Source organism: Coregonus lavaretus, assembly GCF_964263955.1.
Source record: "Coregonus lavaretus genome assembly, chromosome: 29".
NCBI classification, from domain to species: domain Eukaryota; kingdom Metazoa; phylum Chordata; class Actinopteri; order Salmoniformes; family Salmonidae; genus Coregonus; species Coregonus lavaretus.
This window is the reverse complement of record NC_140016.1, coordinates 36,534,135-36,557,787: the sequence shown is the minus strand read 5'-3', so window position 1 is coordinate 36,557,787 and position 23,653 is coordinate 36,534,135. Positions and strand designations below refer to the sequence as shown.

At 42.1% G+C, this 23,653-nt stretch overlaps 1 protein-coding gene across 1 annotated transcript; it reads right to left on the bottom strand.

The window, feature by feature from the left end:
• Window positions 1–1,008: 1,008 nt before the first annotated feature.
• On the bottom strand, window positions 1,009–22,214 carry LOC311105071 (tyrosine-protein kinase BTK-like). Its single transcript, XM_084147063.1, is given in 19 exon segments — window positions 1,009–1,739; window positions 1,974–2,131; window positions 2,346–2,464; window positions 2,627–2,691; window positions 2,880–3,099; window positions 3,417–3,588; window positions 4,289–4,363; window positions 6,448–6,575; window positions 7,590–7,666; window positions 7,993–8,047; window positions 8,416–8,478; window positions 9,306–9,493; window positions 9,608–9,658; window positions 9,661–9,666; window positions 10,133–10,257; window positions 10,456–10,537; window positions 11,397–11,501; window positions 13,919–14,085; window positions 22,132–22,214. Coding segments are annotated over 18 exon segments (1,902 nt in total). The 5' UTR covers window positions 14,060–14,085; window positions 22,132–22,214; the 3' UTR covers window positions 1,009–1,667.
• Between the last annotated feature and the right edge of the window lie 1,439 nt (window positions 22,215–23,653).

The following is a 23,653-nucleotide window of genomic DNA, read 5'->3' as shown; positions in this document are numbered from 1 at the left end:
CTCATATATCCTATTGTTACCTTATTTGGCATTACCCGGTCCTTAAAATTTAACAGAATAGACGTGCTATCTACCCTATCTCCACCCCTTGTTGCTTGCAATCTTTCTGCATTCACTAGAACGCCTCCTCTCAAATTTTCCCTTATCTCTTTCGTGCTAACACGCACAGGCACTCCTGGTATCACCCCTTTACTCCACTGCTTCCCTACTTGGTCAGACCAGCTGCTCGACTCCACCTTACACTTCCCTATTTGCTTCACTCCGAGAGCTTTTCCCCCCTGCGCCATGTCCTTACAGAACACCAACAAGCTCCCATCTCTTAACACTTTAGCATTAACATTGTCCCCAATCAACTCTTTTATCACAGCTGTCAACCTTATCGGACTCATCGCCCCAACTCCCCCTTCCTCCCTAAACTTCATAATCACTTTATGCTCCTCCTCACCTCCATGTTCCTCTTGTGTCTTATATTGCCCTTCCTCTGCACTTTCTGCCTCCGAACTTCCACTATCATTGGAATCTAGGTTGCTCTCCTCAAACGTCCTTTTCTGCCTCCTCTCTACCTCCATAGAACTCTCGCTCCCCTTCATACCCCTACTCCCTTTCTCTCCCGCTTTCTTTTTCTCTTTCTTACTCCCTCCTTTATCTGTACCACTATGTTCCATACTCGCTTCCCTTTCCTCTCCATCACTATCTCTTACCATCTCTGACCCATTCACACCACGGCCGTGCCGAACCTCCGCCACACCGAGTAAAGTTTGTTTGTTTCTCAACGATTTCAAAAATCCCTCTCCTCAACAAAGTTCCCGCGAAAATCATACCAGACTGCGTGCACCCAATAACAGTACATTTCATTGGATGTGGGTCCTACAAAAAAGACGTGCCTAATACATTTTATCAAGCTTTATCAACTTGATCTCAGATACTGAATCGCCCTTTCTGACTATCCATATTGTCATTATGTGCATTATGTTTCTCTGAGATACTGGGGCTCAGACACAGCAAGGTAGGCTACTGTTCTTTCTCAATAATTTAATAAAACCACATAACTACATTTTCAGTTGATAAAAGGTATTTCTACTTAGTATACATTTCAGTGGATAGACAGAAAAGAAATATGACATCTTACAGAAACAGATAGTCCTATTTAATATATTTTATTGAATGCAGTTTACCAATGATAGTAATAAAGGAAAACATAATAAATAAATAAGGAAAAACATTTAATATCTAGCATGTTCTCAATTACCAACGGTTACATTCCTCAAATAATAGTCCTGTGTAGCTCAATTGGTAGAGCATGGCGCTTGCAACGCCAGGGTTGTGAGTTTGATTCCCACGGGGGGCCAGTATGGGAAAAAAACAATGTATGCACTCACTAACTGTAAGTCGCTCTGGATAAGAGCGTCTGCTAAATGACTAAAATGAAAATATTTTATTTATCTACTGGAGTTCATCATGGGAGTCCCATGTTCAACCATAAAGCATCTCTCAGCTCTCTCACAGGACTTCTTTAACAGTTTGATCTACTTCTCCAATGGATGATGCCCAGAATGGATGAGGCCCTGAGGCGATGAAGACTTCAGTCTTCTCTGCATGAGGAAGTGTATCTGCCAGAGGGATGAGTCTGTGAACTGTGTTTCAATCTCAGAATGTGGTGGTTGGATCTACTGGAGCTCATACAGCAAGTCCTGAACAGTCACCGACAGCTCCTGAAAGGTGGGTCTCTCGTCTGCCTTCTGCCAGTCAACGCAAGAGGAGATACAATACATGAGGGTGGGGCAAACAATTAGATTACAAGTTGTCAAGCTGACATTTATGTCCATTTCTCTGACAATTATCTTTGACCCCCACATAGCTAGCCTTATCCCAGAACTGTGCTGTTTGGCTTGACAATGACCATAAAAGTTGGCAAGACAGAATTCACAGATCTGGGACCAGGCATTATTCTGGCTACTTTATACTGTACGTACATCCAGCCAACAGCTGGTCATGATGGCGAAGACTCTGTCATTGGCCAGCTGGGGGCGATAGAGACGATGGCCTCGGGACACCTGGTCCACTATCTCATTGTTGTTTAACCGTTCGTAGGGCAGCTTTCCCAAGGTGTAGACCTCCCACATTAAGACCCCTGTGGAGAGCGAGGTAACCTTGTCAATATGTATTCAATTATCAGCAGAGGAATAAAATAGTTAGTGAATAAAGACTGGATAGGTGTAGCCTGTTCCCAGATCTGTGTGCTCTAGCTAAGTCCTATGTTCATTGGTGTTATAATGACCATACAGAGTTGACAAGACAGCACAAACAGATCTGGGACCCGGCTAAGATAGGTGGCCTTTACTAACCATAAGCCCAGATGTCGGACTTGCTGCTGAATTTACAGAAGAGCAGGACCTCAGGAGGCGACCAGCGCACAGGGAACTTGGACCCTGCAGAGCTGGTGTACTCATCATCCAGGACATACCTGAAATAACAGGGAGAGTTGTCAATTTGTCATAGAAGTAGCTCGAATTACATAATATTGCTGTAAGAATCAACTGTAGATTTGATTTATTGGTCAAGTATTTCTGCAGTGTGTGATTATTTGTAAAAGCTGCCAGAATCAAGCACAACATTCAGCCTTTACCTTGACAGTCCAAAGTCAGTGACTTTAATGGTCCCATTGGTATCTACCAAGCAGTTTCTGGCTGCCTGAGAAGAACACATTATTTATTATTTGAGCCCAGTATTGTATAGTGTAGTATAGTATAGTACAGTACCAAATCAGTATCAAACCTGCTGATTTAGTTTGAAATGAATGGAGTCAGTGGAATAGTCCCAAAAGTTCAAACTGCAAAACCCAGGCTATTTGACTCATATCTTATAAGTACATCTCTTACCAGGTCTCTGTGGATGTACTGCTGAGCCTCCAGGTAGGCCATGCCCTCTGTGACGTCCTTACACATTTCCAGGAGCTGGATAGGGGACATGTGCTGCTTTAGGCCTTCCCGCAGGTAGCTGAGCAGGCAGCCGTTGGAGAGGAACTCTGTGACAATGTAGATGGGCCTTTGTTTGGTGCACACGCCATACAGCTGAACCAAGTTCTCGTGGCGGAGCTTCCTGGTTCAAGCGAAAAGAGACGAGGTTGAACATGTGTTGTAGGCCTATGTGGGTTAAACTGAGCAACACTGTTGCCCTATATGGTGAGACTTTCAGCAGAGGATAAGGTGGAGGTGTTACCATATATACAGTATATTGTACCTCTGGATATATCTCTATCTATGGCTCTGAATGTATATTCCCAGTCCTTTCGGATCAACATAAGTGCCTACAGTAGGAGGAGCTAGGGGTTGATTTGGAATTGGGCACTCATTCAGTACATTTGACCCCTTAGTCCACTGACTGCATCCCTGTGAGATAGAGAGAGCTGTGCTTACATCATGACTTTGGCCTCCTCTATGAAGTCGTCTTCCGACATGGAGCCCTCCTTGATCATCTTGATGGCCACGTCATGCTGGCCCTGCCACTTCCCATACTTCACCACTCCAAACTGCCCGTTGCCCAGCTCCTTGATGAAGGTGAGGTGGCGTGGGTCAATTTCCCATACCCCTGCAGGATGAAACAACAAATTGAAGGAACATTTACAACGTAATCAAGTTAGTAGCTACAGCTAGCGTTCTCAAAATCAGTCATAACTGTTTATGTTACTGCACTAGTGTCACGGTTTCGGCCGAGGCTGCTCCTTCTCCTTGTTCGGGCAGGCTTCGGCGGTCGTCGTCTCCGGAGTACTAGCTGCCACCGTTCTATGTTTCTATGTTTGATTGGTTTTGTCTGTTTTGCTACACCTGTTCCTTATTAGTGTTTAATTAGGCGTCCTATTTAGTTCTCTTGTGTTTGGTCAGGTGTTGTGTGTAATTGTTCCTCGTCACATTGTGTGTTAGTTCGTTTATTCTGTTCTCTCTGACTTTTGTGTTTTGAGAGAGAGTTCCGCACTTTGTGCGCCTTAGCTTACTTTACTGTTGTGCGTAAAGTCGCATGTAGCCTGTTGCCGTGTGTGGCTCGTTTTTTGGACTTTACTAAAGACGCTGTTCGAAACCTCTGTGTGTCCTGCGCCTGATTCTACACCACCTCTACACTCAACCCTGACAACTAGCCTGGTCCCACACTGTATGTGCCATAGCCAACTATTTTATTGTTGTCAAGTTGTACAGTTATATATCTTCGGCCTGCCAAAACACAAACAGACCGGACCACCAGGCTACAAAGATAATTCCCTCTCAATAGGAATGTATTTAAAGAACACACTCACCATACCCAAGCCCTGCTGTGGAAGGGGCATTTTGTGCACGACTTGACACAATGTATTTCAGCCTGCTGACCATACCTGGAATGGGAGATGATGGACAATATAGTGCCTTCAGAAAGTATTCACACCCCTTGACTTTTTCCACATTTTGTTGTGTTACAGCCTGAATTTAAAATTGATTAAATTGAGATTTTTTTTGTCACTGGCCTACACACAATACCCCATAATATCAAAGTGAAATTATGTTTCTTTGAAATGTTTACTAATTAATTATAAAATGAAAAGCTGAAAGTTCAGGAGTAAATATTTGCTTAACAAGTCACATAAGTTGCATAATAGTGTTTAACATGATTTTTGAATGACTACCTCATCTTTGTACCCCACACATACAATTATCTGTAAGGTCCCTCAGTCGAGCAGTGTATTTCAAACACAGATTCAACCACAAAGACCAGGGAGCTTTTCCAATGCCTCGCAAAGAAGGGCACCTATTGCAGACATTGAATATCCCTTTGATCATGGTGAAGTTATTAATTACACTTTGGATGGTGTATCCATACACCCAGTCACTACAAAGATACAGGCATCCTTCCTAATTCAGTTGCTGGAGAGGAAGAAAACCACTCAGGGATTTCACCATGAGGCCAATGGTGACTTTAAAACAGTTAAAGAGTTTAACGGCTGTGAAAACTGAGGATGGATCAACAACAGTGTAGTTACTCCACAATACTATCCTAATTGACGGAGTGAAAAGAAGGAAGCCTGTACATAATAAACATATTCCAAAACATGCATCCTATTTGCAACAAGGCACTAAAGTAATGCAAAGAATGTGGCAAAGCAATTAACTTTTTGTCCTGAATATTAAGTGTTATGTTTGGGGAAAATCCAATACATGACATTACTGAGTATCACTCTCCATATTTTCAAGCATAGCGGTGGCTGCATCATGTTATGGGTATGCTTGTAATCGTTAAGGACTGATTGAGTTTTTCAGGATAAAAAAAGAAACGGAATGGAGGTAAGCACAGGCAAAATCCTAGAGGAAAACCTGGTTGTCTGCTTTCCACCATCAGCAGGACAATAACCTAAAACACAAGGCCAAATCTACACTGGAGTTGTTTACCAAGAAGAGTGAATGTTCCTGAGTGGCCGAGTTCAAATGTTGACTTAAATCTACGGCAAGGATCAAGAACCAATTTGACAGAGCTTGAAGATTATTTTTGTACTTTTACCCTTTTTCTTGATATCCAATTGGTAGTTACAGTCTTGTCCCATCGCTGCAACTCCCCTACGGATTCGGGAGAGGCGAAGGTCAAGAGCCATCCGTCCTCCGAAACACGACCCTGCCAAGCCGCACTGCTTCTTGACACACTGCTCGCTTAACCCGGAAGCCAGCCACACCAATGTGTCGGAGGAAACATCATCCAGCTGGCGACCAATGTCAGCTTGCTGATGCCCGGCCTGCCACAAGGAGTCGCTAGAGCGCGATGGGACAAGGAAATCCTGGCCGGCCAAACCCTTCCCTAACCCGGACGACACTGGGCCAATTGTGCGCCGTTTCATGGGTCTCCTGGTCACGGCCGGCTGTAACACAGCCTGGGATCGAACCTGGGTCTATAGTGCCTTAGACCGCTGCACCACTCGGGAGGCCAGAGCTTGCAGAATTTTGAAAAGAATAATGGGCAAATGTTGCACAATCTAGGTATGGAACGCTCTTAGAGACTTACCCAGAAAGCCTGTAATTTCTGCCAAAGGTGCTTCTACAACGTATTGACTCAGGGGTGTGAATACGTATGTAAATGAGATATTTCAGTATTTAATTTTCAATAAATGTGCTAAAAATTCTAAAAACATGTTTTCACTTTGTCATTATGATGTATTGTGTTTAGATGGGTGAGAAAAAATATATATTGAATCCATATTGAATTCAGGCTGTAAGGGGTATGGATACTTTCTGAAGGTACATTATGATGAACCTGTACTGTTACACAGATGCATATGAAGTGATGTGTTTCCGATTAGTTTCCCAAAATGTCCTGGTTTTCCAGAAATCCAAGGTGGAAGATTCCCTGAATCAGTAGGGGATAAAAAGGAAATCTGGAATCCTCCAACCAGGATTTCTGGTAAATTGGACAATTCTGCAAAAGTTGGAGTTGTACCTGCTGCATTGTGCTGGTGGTAGTTAATGAGGTCTGGGATGCTGCTGAAATGGTGCTTCTCTGCCAAGTAGAACTGGCCTTGTTGGGTGGTGCAAATGTTGTAGTGTCTGCAACTACCTGCAGTCTCCCTAATGGGGAACAGTGAATAGAGTTAGGTTTGGTTTGATTGAGTAGAGTTACTAGGTTGTGTTAAATGGATAGACATAACACTCCAAAATCAAGGTTTGTCAGATGTTTTCAGACCTCAAAAGTAGCCTAATGTCAAGATGAGTCCACATCCCACGCCATCAGTTGTGTAGATCTAGCTATATGCCTCAACCCCAAATGAATGTAAAAGATAAGCACTGCAAATCTAGAAAATACATAGTTATTATCTCTTCTGTTCATTTTGGATTATGGTGTAGAGCTGAATCTTTGATTTTGGAGTGTAATGTCCCTTAAAAAAATGAGTTTATTTTCATGGGCTGAGAATATAAAAGTAACAACAAGGTGCTCAGTTCACCGACACCTTGGTTGCATCCCAAATGGCACCCTATTCCCTATATCCCTCAAATTCAAATCTGGAGCTCGAAGCCAGTTCCACTGCCTTTTCTCATTCTTCCCCTCTAGTCAGGGACTGATTTAGACCTGGGACACCAGCTGTATCAGGTAGAAAAGAAAACCTGCAGTATTCCAGATTTGAATACCCCTGCCCCATATAGTGTGATACTTTTGACCAGAGCCCATCAGCCATTTAGGACGCAGGCTAAGACCTATGAAAAGGTAGTGCAGAAAGAATAATCCTGGTTTACATCTCTCTTCCTCTGCAGGCGACTGTTTCCGCTTTCATTATCTACTGCTGAGCAGTTCTTCTCTTGACTGTCCATTCATGGTCTGCATATGACATTGCATCCAATTCCTATGTAGTGCACTACTTTTGACCAGAGCCCTATGGTCAAAAGTAGTGCACTACATAGAGAATAGCGTACCATTTTGGACGCATTCACAGTTTTGGCTAGTGGATAGACCTACACACAGGATGCGTCCCAAATGGCACCCCAGGTCAAAGGTAGTGGACTATAAAGGGAATAGGGTGCCATTTAGGATGCTGTACACAGTACACAGTCTGCCCTCAATGAAAGGGAAAGGGAAAATAAACTCACCCGCCCTTGGTGAACACAGAAACGGTGTACTTCCCAGCTTTGCTTGAGTCTCGTACTAAGAAACCACCATCTTTGTTCTTGGAAAATACAACATTATACATATTTTAGTCACAAACCTCAATTAGAGGAGATACATACAAAGCAGAAGTAGTATTGCTCGGTCGTTCAGCAGCATCAGTATTCAATAGCAATGTTTTGTCATTCTAAGCTATTTTACAGATGATGCCACAAGGAAGATTGGTGCCCTGATAGCTACAGTAGAAAGACCACAGCTCAGAGGACCACAATGAAATTAACTTGTTTATGTTATCCTCAATTATTTCAAATGCAGTGTATGCTCTTGTGTGGCTGGTGTAAGCATAGGAGAAGAACAGTATGACAACTGTTTTTTCATTGGCATTACCTCGGTCTTCAACAGATTCTCTGCCTGGCTGCGGTTCATGCTCTTGCAGTACCAGCTGGGAAATAGAGAAGGTGAAAAGTGCATGCTTTAAACCCACTATGGTTGACCTGACCTCATAGCAACGGGTATTAAAGCAGGTCCCATGAGGCAGTATTCTGCTGAGTCATGTTAATTAGGCACTAAATGGAAGAAAACTGGGAGGGACCACCTCGATTTGTCCGATAAGTTGAAAAAAAAATCTAACGTTTTCTGTTGAGCGCTCCTACTGAACACGGCCCTGGTGCAGGGATTTCATGTGTTCGGAAGGTTAGGTGACTTGGTTCCTCATTCTTTGGTTCCCACAAGATTAGAGAGGTTTAGGGTTTCAGATTTAATCCTATCATGTTAATGCAATGTTTAACAGCAAGATAATTCCATACTCACTCAAACCTTTCCAGTTCATTTCCAGCCTCCACAACGTAGTTACTGGGAATGTATCCCTCCTTCCTGCAAATGAAGGCCACACAGAAAATCTCCTGATAAATCAATGTGCATTTAGTAGATTAAAGACATAGGGTGACATCTTCATGCTGCAAAACAGTTCACATCTGTGCAAAACATACCGTAAACGTAGAATTTTAATCCAAATTATAATCTAGCTGTGTGATTCAATTTAACACTTTTCCTCAACAATATGCATTATATACATAGGATTATTTAACTGAGTTTAGTAAACTCAGTAATGTATAAATGGTGCCTTTTTATGACGCACATTTGAACATCTGGTGAAGGAAAACGTCAAATTAAATCACACTGCCAGATTAAAATGAGTTTTACTGTACATTTTTACACAGATTTGAACTATTTTGCATCATGAAAATGTAGCATGTTAAAATGCTAAAACAGCACATATATCATGCAAACAGTTTGAATGCATCAGTGACTTTAAAATGACAATACCCCTTAACCTAGATCTACTGATCATCTCACCAGTCCTCAACTCTATTCTTGGGAGTGTGGTATTGCTTAGTTACCGGGCCAAGGGTTGGTTAGGGCTTTTTAATGTGGTTTTCTTGTGCTTCTTGGTGATAGGGCTATATTGTGTTATGTTTTAGAAGTGCTCTTCCAGCACACACACACAGCAGGTAACATTTGTCATTCTACATCATAATGGTATAATTTTCCTGTTGAAATCGGGTTTTCTGTCACATAACCAGATTACAACCAGGTAAAACAACCAATTTTTGAGCACCTACACACATACACATACTACATGCATTGCGTGCACGCACAACCCTTTCCCGCATCTGTGTCTTTGCAATCTCCTCTCTGACCCGTTTTTGTCCCTGGCCCTCCACCAGTTGGCATCAGACATCTCCAGAATGGTGTACTCCTCATCCTTCCTCAGCTCCAGATCCTGGGGTGTGGAAGGCGTGTACTCATACTCAGCAACCACCGTCATGCCTGCAGAGAGCGCAGGCTGCTCGGGAGGCTGCGGAGGTAAAGGCCTCAAAGGTTTCTCCTGACAAAATGGGAGACAAAATTGAGAAAGACAGTTCATATATCCTTCCTGTATCAATCAGCAGTAGAGATACTGTAACTGGATTTAAGTGTAAGGAGAACATGTAAGACTGACCTCTTCTGGCGTAGGCGGAAGTGGTTTTCTGGACGGCCTCCGAGAACTATTTGAAAGCCCTATAAAGGAAAGGGAATCTTCAAGTTTTGTTCTCTGTGACTACAGATGATGCTTGTCTGCAGTTACTGTACCTATAGTAGTTATTTCCTCATCTACTTGTTATCACTTTACTTAAAGCCTGCAGGTACAAGCTTTACATTGTTGTAAGCATGTCTCTCTAGGTATCAACATTTATACTGATTAAAAATGGCTGGTATTAGTCTGGGTCATTATGAGATGATTATATGACATTAAACGGGGGTCATACATGCATAAGACATGTTTTACAATGCATCAGAGCCATATACTGAGGTTAATCTCAATATATGGTTCTGTGATGCATATAACCGCATCATGGTGCATTATACCCGCAGGCTTAAGTAAAATGTTCCCATTTACTTCCTCATTACATAAAGTGGTAGAGAACACATTCTGTTTTTACCGAACAGTTTTATGGGAGGCTTTCCCACCACATCACTGACCTACATTCTTGGCCTCCAGCACCCTGCAGCCCATGGCTTGCTTGACTTCCTGCTGGCAGCACTGCCACATGCCGTCCATCCAGAAGCACGGGTGGTACTTCTGCATCAGGTCCTTGTTGAAGCGCATCACTTAACAAGGGGGCACAGAAAGTGGGATGACATTTACATTGGATCAACATTGGCAATTTACATAGACACCGAGATCTGACTAGACAATGGGGATGGTAGATTATGGGCCATTAGGAAATGTTTGTATCTCACGTCTCTCTTTGTCTATTATTTGTCGGGCACTTTAGTGTTAGGTGTATGATGATGCTGTATACTGACCATGCTTCAGCTGGTGGATCCATTGTTTTCGGACCTCGTCGCTCTTGGCGAATATGTAGAGGGGGCCCTCATCGTAGATTATCTGTGGTAAATTGTGGGGGTTTGGGCACATAGCTGTTTCTGTAATTGGTGAAGTGTAGTACCAGGGAAGGCCATACACTTGAAAGCAATACAATAGTGTAGAAGTGTCTATTTTAGGGATGAACATACTATTCCCTAAACCTGGCCCCAGATCTGAATTATACAGCACAAACACATCTGGAACCACGTTACTGCTTTCTACATATTTGGAGATAAACTAATCAGGAATTTATTTATTGTGCTTCTCAGCCTTGTGGCCCATATCGCATAAAAATATATTGGGTATTTCCTGTCTTTATAGATGCTTTAATATAATTTGCTGCTTCGTCACCATGTCTACTGTGGTGACACCTGCGCTGTTTTTGAAACCCTCAGTTCACCTCGGTCTGCACTGTATAGAGAGTCGGTTTAACTTCTTATTCTTTTAGCATGTTAACCATTTCTACACTGCTGGTTAAATGAGTTTCTCTCTTGAGATAGACGCAGTATATCCCCTTTCACATCTATGCTACCTGAATGGTGTCTATTGGCTTTTCACACTGCATCTTTTTACCCCAGGGCTAATTGGAATCTCAACTAAGACTGAGCAAAAAGCCAGGAGAATACTGTCAGAGAGTTAAAGGAAGCACACCACATATGCTTAATTAAACATCCACAGTATATGTAGGATATACATTCTGATGTCACTCAACTGGAACAACAGTGATTGAGTGCTTCTCTTTTTATTGTAACAGGACATGAGAAGAAGAAAGAGTCAACTAAAACATCCACAGGTCTGAGATCTGTGGTTGTGCTCGTCCCATTGGTAAGAGACACTGAGCTACAGTATGTTAACTGATCTAGGACCAGCAGGTGCTCACCTGGAATGGGTACTGGCGCTCTGCGGGGGCACTGGGCTCCGGCTGTACTGTCCCCACACACTTGATCTTATCGATGCCCACGGTGCCTTTCAACCCCTTCTTTTTCTGCAGAGGATAGGGATTACAGTAAGTGGGGAAAGCAGCAGGACTAAGGGACAGGTCAAAATTTACTGGGGGGAAGGGGCTGGTCCAACTCAAGGTATAATTTTTTTTATGCACCCCCCTCCCCAAAGTTACAAATATTTTCACATACTGTTTAATAAATTGATCTACCTCCCCCCTCATAGAATGAACTCAAAATAGTGTTTACAACCACAAATAACAATAACAGCACACTTTTGTGGCACAGTCCATGCCATGCAGGGGTACGGGCCAGACGGTTGAGGGTTCGCCTACCAAAAACCAAGCCATGCGGTCGAAAGAATTGATCGTAGAGCTCCGGCCAAACTGAGCAATCGGGGGAGAAGGGCCTTGGTCAGGGAGGTGACCAAGAACCCGATGGTCACTCTGACAGAGCTCCAGAGCTCCTCTATGGAGATGGGAGAACCTTCCAGAAGGACAACCATCTCTGCAGCACTCCACCAATCAGGCCTTTATGGTAGAGAGGCCAGACGGAAGCCACTCCTCAGTAAAACGCACATGATAGCCCGCTTGGAGTTTGCCAAAAGGCACCTAAAGGACTCTCAAACCATGAGAAACAAGATTGAACTCTTTGGCCTGAATGACAAGCGTCACATCTGGAGGAAACCTGGCACCATCCCTACGGTGAAGCATGGTGGTGGAAGCATCATGCTGTGGGGATGTTTTTCAGCGGCAGGGACTGGAAGACTATTTAGGATCGAGGGAAAGATTAACGGAGCAAAGTACAGAGAGATCCTTGATGAAAACTTGCTCCAGAGCGCTCAGGACCTCAGACTGGGGAGAAGGTTCACCTTCCAACAGGAGAACAACCCTAAGCACACAGCCAACACAACGCAGGAGTGGCTTCGGTGCAAGTCTCTGAATGTCCTTGAGTGGCCCAGCCAGAGCCCTGACTTGAACCCGATTGAACATCTCTGGAGAGACCTGAAAATAGCTGTGCCGTGACGCTCCCCATCCAACCTGACAGAGCTTGAGAGGATCTGCAGAGAAGAATGGGAGAAATTCCCCAAATACAGGTGTGCCAAGCTTGTAGCGTCATACCCAAGAAGACTCGAGGCTGTAATCGCTGCCAAAGGTGCTTCAACAAAGTACTGAGTAAAGGGTCTGAATACTTTTCTTTCAACTTACTCTTGAAAGTTGTAATAGTAGAATGCACAAGGAGCAATTTCGAAATTGGATAGTGCATCATCAGTTTTCCTCTTGTCATGTCAGTCATTGCAGGCCTTAGAGAGCCATTTATAACTTGTCAGAAATGTCCAGATCAACTAGCCCATGTCAGCTAACGTTTTTTGCTAGGTTTTTTAGCCCATAGATTTTGTTGTAATGTTTGAGTCACTCAAATATCACGTCAATACACATTAGACATGGCAAAATGTATAGAGGGGGGCAGGATGTTCCCCAATACTGGAATGGGGGCCTGAGTGAAACAGTTTGTGAACCCCTGGCCTATAGTAGGGGGTTGGGCAACCTTTTTCATGTGGAGTGCCAATTTACAATTTATCCTACCATTTCGAAAGATCTGCGTGTCAGTTATGATTGCATATACGCATTGTAGTCTACCTACCTGTGCCCAAAACATTTCTAACTGCCCACAAACTAAATAATTGTATTGCTGGCTACTAGACAGAGGCGCTGTCCATTCAGCACCACGCCACGGAGCTCCACTATACCTACCTGTACGGAGGCTCTGTCCATTCAGCGGTTCTGAATCATTTGTAGGCCTAAGCAAGTCCATTGATGTAGGCTATGTTTTTTATTTGAATGCATGTGTAGGATTTATCTGGCATCTGTTATATGCAACGGTTACTTTCACATTGATGTCGGCATTTGAAGTCGGCCTTGTTGTGACTTGATAGCGTGCATTATGCATCTATTTCATGTTCACTGTATGCGCCGTTCCACAAGTAAATTGATGATGAGGTTGAGTAGTGGTTGATATTGTAGCCTACACGCAGTTCCACAGACCTTTAAACATAATATTGCAGTGATAATTAATGGCTGGGATCATTATAGTTAGTTTTTGCTGTTCTCCAAAATAGCATTCTTGAGTTTTTAAATTATGTAGAAATGCAGTAAATTAGCTTCAACCTTCTAAAAAAAAGTATACTTTGCCATACCCTAGGTTTAGCTGAACTGACGCCACTGAATACCAGTAGTTAAAAAAGGTACTGCAGTCTATATTTGTGGGAGCATGGCTAATGTAGTGTAGTATTATAGTATTGTTATAGTATTAAACTGCTGATCTTAAAGTTAGACGGTTGGGTCATGGTAAATGTATATCATGTAAAACATACAGTACATTAGCCTGGTCCCAGATCTGTTTGTGCTGTCTTGCCAACTATGTTCATTGCCAGATCCGGGACCAGGCTAAGAGTGCATACCGCTTTGTCCAGATCATAGTCGTAGTAGGCGATCTTGTCCGGCGTGAGGATGAACAGCCTCTCCTTGAAGTTTAAAGGGGAGGTCTTCTTCTTCTGCTGGGAGCGTTTTATAAAGATCTCTTCCAGGGGATTGTCTGACATGGTCTGATCAGATGTTATCTCCCTACCTGGAGACAAGACAAATTAATATAACAGCTACAGTCAGAGATGGAACTTAACGGACAATGATATGTACCAAACATTATGACTGTTTTCCTATTTCATTCAGTCATATTTTGGTCCCATAAATTCAAGGCCTGATGGAGTATAAACAGACCAGTGGCTTCAAACACATCAAGTGCTGTAGCAAACCTTGCTAGAGACCGTAGCTACTGAAGGAAACGTATGGTTGACTGTTCTACATCGGAAAGTCATTAATGGTGTACTCTACATGTATTTTACTCATAGTATGCACGGGTTTCCCTGAAACACAGCGAATCACATGCACCCAGGCTGTTTTCACATCTGAGAACTGTGAATGGGCGAAACCAGTTCCCACAGTGCTTAACAGAGTATGGCGAAGTTGCCCTCTAGAAACACATTGTCACCCCTCATGGTTAAGGTTAGGATTTTGGGACGGTAAAGCTGATCCTAGATCTGTGCCTATAAGACCAACTAATACCCAGTCCTTATACTACTAACTACTTACCCACTCTTCATGAACTCTGCGCTGTGCCACTACAGCATAGATCTACAGCATAGATCTGAAAGCATTTGGAAAAGATAGTAACAGAAGCGATTCGGAGCAGGTATCAGTGTATGACTAACCCCTGGTTTGCATGAGCGCTCCTTCTAATGTCAATGACACTCTTTGTTGCCAGTATTTCCTCCTTCGCTGTGGCACAACTGTTTCCTTTACCGACCTCTTCCTGCTTCTCTGTGTTCCATACCACATTGACCCACTTTTTCCCTCACACGATGTCTGATATGGTTAAAGGGAAAGTTCACTGAAGATTTGGGTTTGTTGACTTAGTGCAAAACAATGTGGATTTCTGTTGGCATGCTGGCATACACTATCCCTTTATTTTGATAAATGTCCACAAACTCAATTTTTGGTAATGCAGTTCTATTGAAGTGACAATACTTTGTTGAACGAATATGAAATATGGGGAGAAATAGGTCCCTTTTGTACTTTGTTGAAAGCATAAGACACAGAGACTAAAGCAATCCTATGCTCTCTGTATCTACCCCAAGGAGGCACATTGCACCTTGCAGGGTTCGCCAACCACACCATTATAGCTGTGAACCTCCCACACAAGGCCTCTATTGTTTCGTTACAGCATCAGACGGAACTGGAGCAAGTTTGACAGATAGAGAGAGATAGCGACAGACATTTGTTAATTATTTAGGGATCAGGATAATGGCTCCACTATGGATAGTGGTGGGGGGTGTCACCTCAGCTGATCCCATAGGCCACAAATGCACAGAGGATGATCAACTGATAACGTCAAACATAAAGCATGAAAATACCATTGTTCACCATTCAGCTGACCTGGGTCCAAATTCATACATATATCAAATGCTTTGTATTTGAGGTACTCTTGATTTACTGGTATTTTGGGGTTTGCACTTTTGGGACTATTCCATTGGATACACTGCACACTTTGGCAAACTAAATCAAGCACACCTCAATTATTCAAAGTATTTGACATCTGTATTTGATCTGTTTACCATGCAATTCACAAAATCAACAACGTGTTTGAGGAATTGAGGAAATCTGTCCAACAACCATGTATAAATTCCCTGTCTGCATCATCAACACAACCCTCTAGTTCTCTCCTAATATAAGCAGTGTCCTAAAATGAACACAGCACTCAAAAAGGAATACTTCAATGTCACAGACATTGTAATGGCAGAGCAACTCCAATTCACCAATGTTCCTATGGGCCTCTCATACCGTAGCTATATTCAAAGGTGCTGAATCTTCTGCTTGCTGTCTCCATGATAGAAGTTCACTCAGCTCAGCTCAGCCTATTTTAAACACCCTCCTCACTTCCTGGTTGCATCTGCTGCTGATACCCCCTCTCCTTTCACACCACTAGACAACCGTCACATCCAACTAACAATGAGTGTCATCTTTTTTTCACACTAGCTAGCTGACTTGCAGTAACCTCTCTCCTTTTGATAATGTGCAGTATGTTAACAACAGTATTATCATTCCCCGTAATGTTACAAATAATGATCTTTGACACACACATAATCACACCACTTACCTCTGCTGCAAGCGCATATACTGTACAGTCCACAAAATATGTCAAATGTAGGTCGTTAACATGCAGATATAAGTCTGGGGAAAACACTGACCTAAAGCTGCTTGGTGGAGCAAGTACCAATTTTTCTCTTTATTGGCTGCAGCTGTCCTATCAATCAAACTATCTTGTATTACAACAGTCGTGTTTAGCTTGTCAGCCACACAAGTGTTAGGTTTTTTTTCTAAAGGGTTTGAGTCACTTGGGCTGACACAGTAGAATTTATAAGGAAGTTGCAACAGTGTTGCACTACAATGTAAAAGGAAAATAGACTTGGTTTGAAAGGATCAGTGGTGCCACAGTGGTTCAACGTGTCACAGTTACATACCATAGTGTCCCTCTCTTGACCCTGTCATAATACAAATAATACATAGTCTGTTACTATCTTACAAATAATACATAGTCTGTTACTATCTTATAGGATGCAACATACCACCACAGTATTTATTTGTTTGATACAAACCTTGTGCCAATTTTGGCCAATAACGAGGGACAACAAAATGCCAGGGACACAGCATCCAATCAATGACACTGAGGATGTGTCTCTTATTTCTACCAACCAATGGGGAGGAGGAATACAGACTTTGTGCTCAATAACATATATTGGTTCAGTATCATTTTATGAAGTACTTTGACTTACTTCAGTACGCATTTCTCTTCTTTTCAATGACACACTCTCTTCCAATGAAAGTGTTGGTTTGTTGATACAAAAACCTTGCAAAAATGCTCTCTGGACGTTTCCTGTCTGATAAGTGTGTTTGTGTGTGTCGCATGTACTCTTCATAATAATACACACACACACTGGGGGGGGGGGGGGGGGGGTGTATGTGTGTGTGTGTGTGTGTGTGTGTGTATTATTATGAAGAGTACATGCGACACACACAAACACACTTATCAGACAGGAAACGTTTTTGTATCAAGGTTTTTGTATCAACAAAAAAATAGAGCCACTTTACAAATTATTACTAACCCAAACACAGTGGGGAACAATGGGCCTTCTACGCCTTTAGAGAAGGGCTAAGAATGTATAAAATAATGATTATAATAATAACGATAATTGTATTATTATTATTTTCAATGATGTTCTGATTTAATCTCTTCAGTTGTTGGAAAGGAAAGGGTTAACACTGAAGAGAAAAAAAGATCCAATCAGGACTTTTCTTTGCTGCTCACTGGGGAGATACATCTAGCTAGCTAGGCCATCAGAAGCTAGATAAAGGCATCTGCCATTCAACTGTATTAGGGCCACATTTTGGAGTGACAGTGGAATCAACCAATCACATTTTGACTTAATGAGTTGGACAGTTTTTACAAAAACATATGGAAACTTCTGCCTTCTTCTTGAAGGCCAACAGGTTACTGCACATTAGTGAGCCATAGTTTTCCCACGGTCTAGCTAGCTAGCTTTTGATGCTAATTTGTTAGCTTCTCCCTTTTCAAGAATAACTTTCAACAAGAAGTTAAGTTTCAAATGATCATCATCTGGTGAGTGGAACTGTGTTTTTTACTGCAGTGCGCTTGCTGTTGTTAGCCATCTCTTTTAAAAGAACTTATGTGTGTGAAACATTGTTGCATAAAAAGTGGAACTGACAGCATTTTAGCAACATGAAATCTTATAAAAATATTTTCATATACACCCCCAGGAAGAATATGACACTTTTGTAAAACATTTCTGACAAGCGACCACTTAGATGGTCAATAGATGGTCATTTTCACGTTTTCATAAATTCTTAAAATTTTGGGGAATTAAATATTCTATAGCAATATAGAGTGGGAAAGGCCGCGCATTTGGACAATTTATAGACACTGCAGTAAATAAAACCAAATAAAAACATCTGTCTTGTCTAGGACAGGAGTCTACACAGACCGGTGTGCTATAGCCAATCAGAGCTACAGTATACCTTTATTCAAACAAGCCATTTGCCACAAGGGCCTGCCATCATTCACTTTGAACTGGACTGTGTGTTTACAGGTAGTTGCAACAGCGTGACTTTAGATCATTAGAACGCATTGACCAAAAGCCACAAAATACACCTGAATGGATTTCTGCAGATATGTAAACACCACAGGAGTCCTCTTACATTTGGAACTTTACAGTCCTATTGATCAAACAACCATGAAAATGTAGGCTCTCTCTCACTCAGTTATGCACATCAACAAAATCAACAACTAATGCTAGCCAGAGCCAGATGAGCGAATATCAACGAAGGAACATAAAATAAACCCTCTCAAACTGTTTCAGCTAGTTGGCCGTCAAATTTGCACTGATAAACGATGGGGAATTGTTGCCTCCTCGTCCTTCTGCAGATTGCCTGCCAATGCATGCTTGTCCCAACCAAACACCCAAGCAAACTTGCTAGCTAGCTACTTCCAAACATAAATGAGAGAACACCTCACTCTGACCATTTTACTCGCCGTAGCAGAGATGGTTAGGCTGTTTACATGTTATCTAGAGCGTATTTGACTAACTATTACTGACACCGGTCATATTCAGCAGGTGTTGCCCATTCGTAAATTCATCACTTGTTCTGTGCTCTGAAATCGGAGTGGATAGCCAGAGTGAATTTGTGAACACAACAGATATGCTTACTGTATAACAGGTGTTCAAGTTCTTGCTAGCTAACCAAATGACACCTGCAACTCTAGCTGTGTATAGCCACCGAAAAACGATATGAGGGGAAAAGTCAGTCACTCACCCACTCCTCCAATGGCATGACATCCTCCTAGCAGCTAGCTAGCTAGTTAACGTTAGGCTCCATGTTTTTAGCTGCTACATAAATAGATACACTAGCCTATTAGCCACGTAATGACTGACTTGTGATCATTGCTCTTGCTAGTTTGATTGTATTGACATTCCAAGCCTTAGTTACATTCGTGTGTTTTTGTCCAGAATATTGAGTCATTGAAACTGAAACACTGCATCCAGCTGTGATTTACAACCCGATAGCAATATATTTTGGACTTCCAAGAAATGTATTGGTGAATTATATTAATCATGCATTGAACTGCATCCATCTATTCTGCCAACAATGCCTTAGTCATGGAACGTTGAGTCAAATATAACACATTTTTAAAACCTCTTATAAAGTTGGTTTTGTAGCATAAACTGGATATATTTTTATTTTTGATTGATATTATTATTGTCTGTTTGTTTAATATCTGCAAAGTAGCTAAAACACAGTCAGTTCCACTTTAAACTTTAGGTCACCGGTTACTTTGTGTGCTAAACGTGAAATGTTTTTTGCAATGGGAAGTAATAGTTATACATTTCGATTGGGAAATGCTTAATGGTTGTGTTTTTGTATTCTTATGATTGGAACCTACTGGCTTATTATGTCTGAGATTATGGACTGCTTATCCTTTAACATCATGCTGTGTGTGACTGATGTCTTTCCATCGGCCCTATGCAGTGGTGTAGTGGTGTCTGAAGAAGTATGTATGCTCAAATTCAAAATCACACCAATTTGATGGTCTAAGTCCACAACAATGCTTAAACCACATCAATCTGATTGTGTGGGCCTGTCAGGACCTGGCTCCGAAGTGGGTGGGCCTTGGACCGACATTTTCGGACTACTAAACAACTATTGATTTAGAACCACTGAGAGTTACCGCAAGTCGCAAAGAAAACAGGAGCTGCCTCCACTATTCCAGCACCATTGCTTAGTCTAATACAGAGACAACTAAAAGATACCAAAAACGATTTAGTCCAATCAACTTAAACTAAATATGATGTGGCTGTCCATGGTACTGATTTATGTGTGTGTGTGTGTGTTGACTCACCCTACTTGTCATACAGTACACACTTTTAGTTTTTGTTGTCCTAGGATACCTGGCTAAAATGCTTGCTCCTAGCCTAACTTCCTTTCATGGGCAACGATGCGCCTGGCCAGCTACTAAACATTAGCATACTACATCTAGCTACATGTTGAACTTCCATCCTCTCAGTCCAGGGGCACAATGTATGAATTTTTGGGTATTTTACCCAATTTTTCTCCCCAATTGGTAGTTACAGTCTTGTAACTACTGCGAAGGTCGAGAGTCGTGCGTCCTCCGAAACACAACCCAACCGAGCCGCACTGCTTCTTGACACAGTGCCCACTTAACCCGGAAGCCAGCCGCACCAATGTGTTGGAGGAAACACCTGGCGACCGAGTCAGCGTGCACTGTGCCCGGCCCGCCACAGGAGTCGCTAGTGCGCAATGGGACAAGAACATCCCTGCCGGCCAAACCCTTCCATACCCTGGACGACGCTGGGCCAATTGTGCGTCGCCCCATGGGTCTCCCGGTCGCGGCCGGCTGCGACAGAGCCTGGACTTGAACCAGGATCTCTAGTGGCACAGCTAGCACTGCAATGCAGTGCCTTAGACCACTGCGCCACTCGGGAGGCCCTCAATGTATGAATTTATGGTTGGATCAGAATCGCCGTTATAATCATTGGCCAGTACGGAGAAATAAGTAATACCACAAGTCCAAATCCTTATCTCAATCCATGGCTAATTTATGAAAGGGACGATTGTAGCTAGCTAGCTAGCCACCGGAGGACAACAACACAACGAGATGCAACAATTCAAGTTTTTTTTTATAGTGAATGACGTTTGGCTTCTGAGGTGATGTGATTGGTCTGAAGCCAAATCCAAACTGGCTTCCCTTGACACTTTTTTTGGGTGCGCCAGGACCATTCACAGCTGAGCTCACTCAGTTTAGCTCAATGCTGATTGGCTATTATTTTATTATTTTTTTTATCAAGGGAGGCCAAATGCTCGCTGGCATCCCTTGCATTGAAGGAGTGAACAAGGTATAACATATTTTGGCCCCGCGCCATAAGGGGATTTGGGCTCGCTGAAGAATGGTACTGAATTGAGGAAATGGATGCAAGGCCTGGTATTACAGCTAGGAAGGTGGGGCTTCCGAAAGCGGGCTCGGCATCCATTGGCCCGTTAGGCGTGATTTCAGTTTTCTTCAGGTGAATATGATTGGTCATTGACTCCCCATAGTATGTTATACCACTTTCCCTCCTTCAGGGAACAGTAGTTATATTCATAGCTGTATGTTCTCCTATGGGGACGGCCAAATAACAATTTTTTTTACTAAGAATGTAGGGGATTTTTCTTCAGATATTGCTGAAATTGCACAGACCAACATATGTAATCAAATTAATATTAAGACATTAATGTTGAATATTCACTGTGACTGTGAAATGTAAATGTCAAATTGATGTAAAAGCATGGACAGTGGACAACTTACAATGGAGTTTAGGGATGAACATGATAGTGTTTGTTTTCTATTTCCAATCATTCCACTGCTATCCAACATTCTTTGGCACTCATTAATTGACCAAATATTGTACATATTGGATTGGGGGCAATGTCTGTAAAAAAAATTGGGAACCATCCAACATACGATATGTCCAAGTCAAGCCTGGACAATGAACAGCTAACTAACTTTAGAGATGTTTAGGAATGATAGGCTGTAGTTTGTTATGATGTTTCCATCACTAAGAGAACATTTGCATGAACAAGCAATTTGGTTTAACAGTGTTGCTGCTTTGCATATGAAGTCCAGAAACATCAAGCTTGCTTCATTGTTGGAGCTTTCAATGTCCTCCCAATGTAGCCTACCATCATTCATTATATACTGTCCCCTCTCTTTCAAACCTAAAAAAACCAGACCAAATTGATGACTCTGCTAATTCATTTCAAGATATATGGTGGTAATGTCAACTGTCTGACTATCCTTTTCAATATATCTATTTAAACCTTTATTTACCCAGGTAAGTCTTAGAGAACAAGCTCTCTTTTACAATGACCACCTGGTTCTCTCTTAAGGAATGAAGACCTGCATACTCAATAGTAGCCTCTTTTTAATACATAGCCTACATATAACTTTTATCTATCCCCAACAGCTACCAAAGACATCATCACTTACCTTGACTCTCACACTCAGCTAGGCCTATAGACAGACCACTCTCTTCAGACTATAATGTGAAGTATTGAGGTTATGGAGCATGGACAAAGACCTCTGCTATGGCTGCTCTTATTCCATGTACTGACAGTGTGTAGCAGCGGGAGACTAAACCCCTCCCTGTGAGAGGAATTGACTTCACTCAGTTCCCCTTTTGCTTCCTGCTCATTTTCATATCAGCTTTCTGAGGCAGATTTGGTGTGAAGTGAAAAGAGGGGCCAACTAACCATTAACATGCCAGTATCCGTACAGTAGCATTAGACTGTTTTCAAACTTGACTGCCTTTGTGAAATGATAGCTTACTTGAGGCCTTTTTGAACCAATGATTATAAGGAAAACAGCTTGAGCAGGGGCGCAACTTTAGTTTTAGAAGTGTGGGGAACATATATATATATATATATATATATATATATATATATATATATATATATATATATATTTTTTTTTATCCAGTCGGATAAACACTCCAAACAGCCTACCCAACGCTCGGAGGGGTCCGCATGGTCCTAAAGCACACCGTTGCCTCGTTTTGTATCACATTCCAATGATAAAACTGGGGGGGACAAAACTGCAATTTCAGAATGTGGGGGGGACATGTCCCCCCTGTCCCCAGTGAAAGTTGCGCCCCTGAGCTTGATTATTTATGGTGGTTATCTGCAATTAATATATGTTTAGCCTCATTCATCACATCACTTGCATCACCTGATCTAAATGATGATCGAGTCAAGTTCTCACACTTGACTCTTTTCCTTCTTACTAGCTCTGGCTTTGCTGATAGTAGGTACATTTTTCCTCAATAAAGTAGCTATGACTGATATGTGGTTGCCCACCTAGCTATCTTAAGATGGATGCACTAACTGTAAGTCACTCTGGATAAGAGTGTCTGCTAAATGACAAAAATGTAAATGATAAGTTATAAGTAACCCGAAATTCTGAAGAAATGGGCTGACTTCATTGATCCTCATATGATTAATCATACACACCAGTAGCCTTGTCATTTTACCAATATACTTAGTGCTTAATTTGTAAATCGGGAGGTGCCGGGACAAAAAGTGAGCGGGAGAGGGGTGTGACCTAGGCAGTGGTGGAAAAAGTACCCAATTGTCATACTTGACTAAAAGTAAAGATACACAGTTTTAATGTCTTAATGTAGTCTGAAATTGAAGCATATAACAAATAAACAATTGGAGACAAAAACAAAATAATGGAATCGTTTTGTTTAACAAAATGTAATCTAAATGTTTGACTCAAAGTAGCCACCTTTTGCAGACATAATAGCCGAACACACTCGTGGCATTCTTTCTACAATGGAAATCAAAAATTGGTCGGAATGTTCTTCCCAACACTGTTGCAGAAGTTCCCACAAATGTCTTGCACTTGTAGGTTGCTTTGCTTTCACCCTTCTGCCCAGTTCATCCCAAACCAGCTCGATGGGGTTTAAGTCTGGAGACTGTTCTGGCCATTCCATGATTTGAAGTCTACCATC